The following is an 8,628-nucleotide window of genomic DNA, read 5'->3' on the forward strand; positions in this document are numbered from 1 at the left end:
GGAGAAGCAGTCAGGATTGAAGTGTCAACAAAGGCATCAGGTGCTGCTGATACCTCTTCTACACTACCGTCCCTGAGCACCACAACAGAACCAGGAATTATCTGGACTCCAAAGTTTCCTGGTAAAGACAGGTTTGAAGAGGCATAGCCACTTCCCTTCATGATAAAAATAAATGCTGATACATTCTAGCATCAAATAAGCCTGTAAGATTAGAATTACATAGTGTTAAGCTATTTTATTCTAGTTATACACTCCTTTGGCCACATCACATTCAACTGTTCATTTAGCCTAGCACAGATCTCAATTAATTAATCCACAGGGTTTCTTTCCAAAAACAGTTTTAATGCAGTGCTAATGAAGACCCCCTTAGTTAATCTTCTGCCCCTTCATTTAAAAAGTGATTTTAAACGTAATTCAAAGAGCACTTTGATACTAACAGTTCACTGCAAAGACTTCCACTGAGAAGAAAACAGTAAGGTAAAAAGCCCCACACCCTCTACCCTCATGCACACAGAAAAGATACAGAGACATGACAAATAAAGATTTGTAAGACATTTTACTTGTAGAAAAACATCATTGTACCATAATTTCACAATAAAAAGGTAAAATCTGTTTGGTGTTACACAGACATGGTGTATCAGTGTATCATGGTGTACCAACACGTAAAACAAACTGTAATACTTCATATGAAAGGGATGAGATACACTGCTGGATTTAGCCACTAAGCCCTGGTGCCTCTTTGCGGATACTTTCTTAATTACAGGTCCTCTCTGCTACATACAGCATCTTCTGGAATACAAAAACTGGGAGTGTTAAAAGACACTTAAATTTATCTGGAAAGCTCAAACCCAGAACCAGTTTCTCACTACATAATAATAGCTCTACCAGATCATTGAAACAAATGGCACCTTGTATGTAAACTATCTGTCCCATCATCCTGCTCTCCCCTTATATAAAAAAAAGACAAAAATTATCTTGATAGAGAAAATTGTTTCATCTTCTTGCTTCTGTATTCATGCAACTTCAGTATCAGATTTCTTTATTCAGATACTAAACTTTAAAATGAACAGCTACTTATCGTGGGTCTTTTCCACCATCTTCAGTGCTAATCTTCCAACCATTAGCAAACTGTTAAGGGGGGTGGGGGGTGGGAAACACAGAATTTAGTAATAATAATAACAATAACAACAATAATATCAATTCATTTTCAAATACTTCCCATGTAACTGCTGCATGAAAACAAATTTCACAAAATATGATTCACTCCATCTCTGTTTAATTAAGCAAATAAAAAATTACACATAGGAGATTAAAGAAAAAAAAGTATACTGTGTTGTACCTGACACCAGCAATTAGCCCTGCAGGCATGAATTTTCCAGAGTTGTAAAATCTTGTTCCCATGACGGCAGTCAGTGTTCCAGATGTAACTTAAATGAGAGATTATAGAGTACAGTCAGGCAGAGATGCATGTGTGTGAGAGAGATGGTACAATTCAGAACTAACAGAATAGAGAGAAGAAATGAAAGGGGGTTTTTTCACGTGATAGACTAAGAGTCAAACTTTGCAACGCCTCAATACATGAAGAGTAAATATTCTGAATCAAGTTCTAGCAGACAGTGCACTCCATATGCTTCTGCACACACTCCTCAAGTTTCTTTGTCAAAACATACCTCTTTGGAGACTAGAAAAAAAATCTATGCTAGATTCCTCTGGAACCTACTCCTTCCCTCTGCACAGGTGAGACACTAAACGTGCACATAATTCCCTCACTTTTCATAAAAGGGAGACAGCATTTATGTGTCTAACTTGCAGTAATATTCAGAGAATTAACTGATTTACACTTGCAGAAGACTTCAAAAGGGAAATGAGCTATGTAAGTGCTAAACTTTACCAATCCATTTCAGCCCTGCTAGACCTTCCACTAAGATCAGAGAGTTAAACATACCCTGAGCACTTGACGGAGACACAGAGACGGGTAGTTTCCCTGAGTCAGTAAAACAGAAACCGCAATCCCTGGAATGCAGGATCTCAAAGAAACACTGAATACTAAGAAAACTACAGGCAAAACTTATCAATGCAATCCTTAGTTTTAGCACACATCTGCTACCCAGTGGTAACAACTACACACAACATGCTACTCCAACCACTCATCTGCAATTGCTTCTGCGTAGTGACTGGTCCTCCAGGACCCAGCTCATATCAAATCCCAATCATGGCATCCTTCCTCCCTAACACCACCCTAAATATTCTCATTGACATCTAGCAATCTCATATAAGGAGATATTCAAGAGATTAGGACAAGAAAGAACTAAAATATTTCAGTATTCAAATGCCTCAACCTCTAATCAGTAGCCAGTCTTCATATACACACTTCACTACATGTAATTTTGTCTGAAACAGAATACACCTTCTCATAAAACTTTAAGCACAAAAAGGACAAAGACTCCATATACTACTGAATTACAGAAATGTTTCTGACTGTCTCACATTTGGGAAAATACTTTCTCACTCTTCTTAAGCTTGCTGTATCCACACAGTTTACTCCAATTATTTAGGCTTGATCACGCACAGCTTTTGACCTATCTAATAGATGTGGAAGTGGATTGCGCTGCAGACAATGCTGAAGTGGAGAGAAATGCTGGGCCTTTTGCTTTCACTTCTGACTTTCACATATCAAAGAGCTAGACACTGTGTCACTGCTTCAGTGAACAAATGCTATAGTCTGTGGCAACTCTCCAAGCACTAAGCAGTGACTCTCCGTATTTAGCTTCTCCAAGTCAGGGAGAAAGGAAGCTCCAGTTCCAAGAAGGAGGAAGAATAAATGGCATTACTGAAGCTTGCTTCTCTGTTACATCTCCCCAGGCATGCAACACATTTGTAATTCCACATATCTGTCAAACAAAAATAAGCCAATCACAGTCTCTGCCATTTTCAACAATAACAAAATAACCTCCTTAGGGGTATGGGCAATCTGCAGGAGAATCACACTTCCAGAACTGAAATGCTCCACCCTCCTGCAGAATGTTGAAAGTAGGATCCAGCCAAAAAGAGGACACACAAAGGTCAGACATCAATTTACTAGCACTTCCTTTGTGCTGTGATCCTTCAAACATGCCAGTATGAGACAGATGCATGGTGGCAGCCACTAATTCAGCAAAGTCTGGGGACTGAAACATAGCTAGTGTTAGAAAACTGCCACGCACTGATATCTTCTATAGACCGTGAATGGAGAGGATACTACTAACACACTGGCCAGAGATACAGCAGCCTAACAAGGGTCAGGCACCAGCTGAGCTACAGGAACTTCCTACATGTATTTTCTCAGCTCACTTTAATTGCAAGGTACTCTACTCATTAGTGAACAAGAAAAGTTCAAGTCATGTTATTTTGCAACTGGCATGAGCTTTAGACACATACAGGTTAAAGTGACAGATGATAATCTGTCCTAACTTAATCGCAACCCTGAGTTCTATATGGTAAACTGCAGAAAGACAAAATTTAGGAGATTCACACTGTACTACATACAAGTTTTTAAACACAAAATGCTTATTTGCTTTACTTTGCTAAAGGATGTTAAACAGTGGTATTTGGTTTGATTGTCGCTTTTAAACTGCCTAAGTTTCACTTCATCCTAGCACACATTTTCTTTCATAATCTGTAGGTTTTCTGACATTCAGAAGACAAACTAATGATAAATAACAACTATTTCCTCTTGTTTTTCTGTAAAAAAAGGAACAAAAATGTCAGTTTGAACTATCACCCAAAGCACTGTATACTTCTTGCAAAAGGGATGCAGTAACATAGTGAGAAATCACTGAGCAAGACACACCAAGACTAGCAGTTTTTAATACACATTCACAAGATATGCTTTAAAAAAATAAATAACACTAACAGCTTACACTCCAGAGAGAGCAGCTGAATTTGGCCACTAATGGAGATTTTTCACAAACTCACAAGTTTAAAGATTGGATTGAAACTAGATTTCTAACACCATCAGTTTAACTCTTCTGAAAATGCTTTTATGTACTCATTTTATGTTAGGATAAATATCATCCCTTCTAATTAAAATTTTTAAACAACTTACTGAGAGAAATCCAAACATTATTTGGATTCTGTGAGAGCTGATAGGCACCCAGTCCAGCCAAACTCCCAAACAAAAGGCCAGCAGCTAGTGATGGGACACTACCTGAATGAGATAATGCATTTATTAGAAGCTTAGAAATAAACTTGCTCATCAGCTTATTTGTTTAGTAAACCACCAACATTAACAGAAAAATAAAAAATTGCATTCATTGTAATAAAGCAGATTAGAGGGTGTTTTTTTCTTTTAAAATATTAAGACCATGCTGATCTGCACCCAGAAACATGTGCAAATACTCTTTCATAAGATACAAATAGCATTAGTATTTAATTCTTTAACAGCAAAGCCATTAATACGTCTATGATGGAAAGAACAGTGAGAAAAGCAGAAGAATCAGTGTTTGTGCACTGAAATGTGTTGTTTCAACACAGCAATACCAGAATTTCTTGAGAAGCAGTAAAGTAGATCGATTAAATATTAAGGGGTTCAGATCAGAAAAAAAGGCACGTGGACTGAAGTGGGCAGGAGGACATGCAGACAAAAAGCGTTGCTCAAGAGTGGAGTTGAATGAGAGAGGTCATAGCTCTTAAATACACCTGAGATCTGATCCAAAGGTAACCGCAGATTTTAGAAGAATGCTCCCTGGACTCATCTAAACTCTGGATCAAGTCCTCAGTATAAATGATAATCCCAAGATACAAGAAGATAAAGGATACTACATCCAAGTTGGTGATTTAAAGATCACGTCAAGTAATGAAGGGGTATGACCACCGTGAGTGGTAAATGCCCCCAATAAGGCTAATGAAAAATTCAAGACTTTATGCTATTGGGGGTGGTTCTTTATATACTCCATTTTCCAGGTCACCTTTAAAAGAGTCAAGATTGCAAAGCTAAGCTGATAAAGATCTCCTCTCAGTGTTACAGGAGGATTGCATATTGCAACCAGAAAGTAAACATTTTCCAGTGGTCAACAAAGTAACTGTGACATTGCTTCAGATCCTGTTTTTTGTATGAAAACTAAGAGTTAAAGATGACAGAAAGCGCCATATATTCTTGTACATTACAAGATGCACACTCTAGTAAGAGGCTGTTCTGCACAGAATACAGTTTAGCAACCAACATGTTATACCTACAGTTCTTTCCACAAGCATGGGAGCCAAGAAATAGCCATCATACCCTTGAATTTTATCTCAAGGCATTGTTTAAGCAGTTATGACATACACACTCTAATAGGACAACCACATCACCTTTGGCTCAGGAAGTTCCTGAGTCTCAAAACACTGAGACACAGAGAACTGACTAAATGAAGAGAGGAAAATCAATCAGTCTTTATTTGCCCTGTTCTTTTATTCTTCCCAAGGCACCTACTGCTGACCACCATCTGTATGGGTAAATAGACTTTCTGATGAAAGAATGCATCACCGCCTTAACTTTATGGATGAAGGTTCCAATTTTTTGGTGGTTTCTCCAAGTTATTACTAGGGAAATGACAGTTGTGGGTTTGAATTTTGTTTTTTAATCCCTTCAGGTCATGATAAAAGTTCTTGCTCCCCCTTCAAAAATCCTATGATCCAGATACCCTCGCATCGACATGGCCTTGTCCTCCCGTATGGGACGAGATAATAAGGTGATTTTCAAAGCTGAAAAGGCAGTATTGCAGCAGGGATGAATCCACAGTTCTGTCTGGAGGAGGGAAAACTCGGAAAAGGGACAGGAAAGAAAAGCAGTAGGTCAGAGGGTAATCTTATGATGCAGAGTCCAGAAAAGGAACCAGTTTAAGGATCGATTTACATTGTCAGGATCCTTCTGTAAATTGCAGTATACTGTTGCTATCAAACATTAAAATGTGAACAAATCTCTAAGGGGAAAAAAAAAAAAAAAAAGGTATTTTAAGCCATACAGAGCATTTATAATAAAAAGTTTATATTTAAAGTAACCGGGGAAAAAAGCCTTTCTGAAGCAAATTTATGTCAGCTCTCCCAAAGAGCACAATGCAGAGGCAGGACAGGAGCATCTACCAGAAAGCAGACTCTTGTCTTATCAGCCAAAAGCAACAGCTCAACCCAAAAAACACCACACCCCAACAACAGCAAGATAGCAGCACATGGCACAAACCGATAAACTTTACATCTGCGTTAACTTCGAGACAGGACGCCTTGGTAAAAAGCCGCCCAGCTCACACAAAGTTACTGGGGGAGTTGAGGGGAGGAAGGAGAGGGAGATACAAGCACCTTCCCACACCGTACCTGCTTTTGCATAGCCGATGACCCCTCCTGATGCCACCAGAGCGGCATAGCCAAAGCCGAGCCAGTCCACTACCATGCCGAAAACTGGAAAAGAAGTTAGTGTGAGGATCAGTATCCCAAAGCCCAAAACACAGCGTTTTGCCACAGGGACTTTTCCACACGCAAGGCCTACTTAAAGCCTAAGCCCTAAACCGAGCTCAAGAGCTGAAACCCGATTTGTTGGGAACGCAGCCCTGGGGATAGCGGGGCGCGATGAGTCTCTCCGCCCTCCTGCGGAGGGTACGCGGACAAAACTCACCCGTCCGGCCACAGCGCTCCACAGCAAACGGGGGCGGAGCGGGCTGCGGAAGGGGAAGCGAGGGAGCAGCGCACCGCCCAAAGCTTCCCTTTTCCGACTGTTCTGAAACCAGCGGCGGAATAATCAGCAAACTGCAGCGGGGAAGGTGCGTACCGCTCCTTGGGGTGCGGAGGAGAAAGCCTTGGCGCCTTCTCACCTACCTACGGATGACTCCCCCTGCCGGGGTATCGGGGATGCCCGAGCAAGCCCCAGTGCCTACAAAAAAAGAGGAGAGATCTCAGTGCAGACGAGGTTTTGTCTTGTTTTTTCAGTGAGGGGCAAAGCTCCCTCCTAACTGCATTCGTGTACACCCAATCTGTCCTAGTCTTGTACCGGAGTGTGGTACAGCTGAGAATTCGGGGTTGGGTTTTGGAATAGCATGAGCTACCACTGTGGGCTGCTGCTAGCTTTGATCAGTAATTTCAGTATAGCCCTTTCATGCAAGATTTCTATAATATTCAAATTATAACCACAGCTAGTGCCTTTTTTTTTTTTCCCTTCCCCCCCCCCCCCCCTTTTTTTTTCTGGAAAAAATAGAGATGTTTACAATGGTCTACAAAGATAAACACTGTTTTTTTTTTTCCACGTGCTGGAACTGCTTTCTCCAAGTAAATTGTTATGCATGACTTATTCTGTTTGGTTATGCAATTACCTCCCAGGAACATTTCACCATACAGAAAGAAAGAGCACTCCTTAAGCCAAGGCCCGAAGCTGAGGGGCTTCAGCTTTTTGTAACAGAAGGCACAGAACATCAGAGGCCTGTGCTTCCTGCAAAACGCAGCAGTGACTCCCTCCCCCCCCCCCCCCCCCCGTTTCTATACTGGGCATGATGTGCTGTGGTATGGGATACCCCTTCGGCTAGTTTGATTCAAGTGTCCTGTTTCTGCTTCCTCCTGGCTTCTTGTGCCCCTCCTCATTAGCAGAGCATGAGACTGAAAAGTCCTTGATCAGGGTAAGTGCTACTTAGCAACAACTAAAACACTGGTGTGTTACCAGCATTGTTCTCATACTAAAGCCAAAACACAGCCCAGCACCAGCTAGGAAGGAGAAAAACAACTGTTACAGCTAAACCCAGGACAGTTCTGTAGCTGCATTTCAGATTTTCTCATCTCTATGAATCAGCCTAATGGTCAAAAAGTGAGGAACAGTTTAATTCCCTTGTTGGCTTAAGTGATTTAAATACAAATCCCCTATCTCCCTGAAAAATGCCCCAACGAATACAGATCTAAACTATCCTGGATGGGGTTTCCCTTTCTGTTAAAGCTGTGTAATGGCCCTGAGGTTCAAGTTTCACTAGGCTCTGCTTTGTAATCCAGCACCGGGGATCCCCAAGAGGGGAAGCAAGAAAACTGGAAGAAACCCACAGCTGCTGGAGCTGCTGAACCCACCTAGGGCCCAGATGAGATGCTGCTGTTTCTTGCAGCCATAGCTTTCCATCTTCTCTACCAGTGTCATGCATACTTATCTTTTCTGACATAGGAAGAGCTTTCTCACCACTGACATCTCTTGCTCTGCACTGCTGCCTCCCCTCTATTATTCTAAGCAGTTCCTGAAAACTACAAAGGAAAATGGACTGCAAATGAAGATGTTTACAAAGAAATAACAACAAAAATTGCCAAGTACTGGTTAATAGCTGAGCATTCACTCAAGGTATAGGAAATAGTTTACCCTGTCTCCAGATTTGGCTTAATCTTTTTTTTTTTCTGATTTTCTCTCTCTTTTCTCTTGCGTGGAAAACAACATTAAAATGCCTTACTTTAAAAGAAACAAAGAGAACATTTAGTACAGCTATTTGACCTTGTTCTCTCCAGCTCAACTTTATTTTTCCCACTGTATATTTGTAATAAGATAGTAACTGTAATAAGGGTAAAACTCTGTTCCCTTTGTTTAAGTGTAAAACAGGTAACATTTTATCAGCATGGCAAACATTTCAAATGTCAGATATGTCTGTTTTTTTTTTAAGA

At 40.6% G+C, this 8,628-nt stretch overlaps 1 protein-coding gene across 3 annotated transcripts; it reads right to left on the reverse strand.

Annotated features, from left to right (window-relative positions):
• Positions 1–220: 220 nt before the first annotated feature.
• LOC133267286 (transmembrane protein 14C-like) lies at positions 221–8,275 on the reverse strand. Of its 3 annotated transcripts, none has more exons than XM_061449497.1 (5): positions 8,053–8,275; positions 6,328–6,411; positions 4,085–4,186; positions 1,340–1,427; positions 221–1,128 (listed from the first exon to the last, which is right to left on the reverse strand). In XM_061449497.1, exons 1-5 carry the CDS (start codon positions 8,117–8,119, stop codon positions 1,071–1,073), a joined length of 399 nt encoding a protein of 132 aa, XP_061305481.1. In that variant the 5' UTR covers positions 8,120–8,275; the 3' UTR covers positions 221–1,070. The 3 variants fall into 3 exon arrangements, with proteins under 3 accessions (XP_061305481.1, XP_061305483.1, XP_061305482.1); XM_061449499.1 differs by lacking the exon at positions 8,053–8,275 and adding an exon at positions 6,626–6,715; XM_061449498.1 differs by lacking the exon at positions 8,053–8,275 and adding an exon at positions 6,500–6,607.
• Positions 8,276–8,628: the final 353 nt, after the last annotated feature.

Source organism: Pezoporus flaviventris, unplaced genomic scaffold, assembly GCF_033815535.1.
Source record: "Pezoporus flaviventris isolate CSIRO_AGI_PZ_B2104156 unplaced genomic scaffold, CSIRO_AGI_Pfla_v1 ptg000007l, whole genome shotgun sequence".
Lineage (NCBI taxonomy): Eukaryota > Metazoa > Chordata > Aves > Psittaciformes > Psittacidae > Pezoporus > Pezoporus flaviventris.

Bases quoted from the DNA above. Each gene is read 5' to 3' on its own strand.
- LOC133267286 (XM_061449497.1), bottom strand. From the start codon at position 8,119: ATGACACTGGTAGAGAAGATGGAAAGCTATGGCTGCAAGAAACAGCAG. The intron at 1,428-4,084 runs GTAAGTTGTTTA...CTCTCATTTAAG, and splicing joins TAATGTTTGGATTTCTCTCA to TTACATCTGGAACACTGACT. The intron at 1,129-1,339 runs GTACAACACAGT...CCCCCTTAACAG, and splicing joins GGGCTAATTGCTGGTGTCAG to TTTGCTAATGGTTGGAAGAT.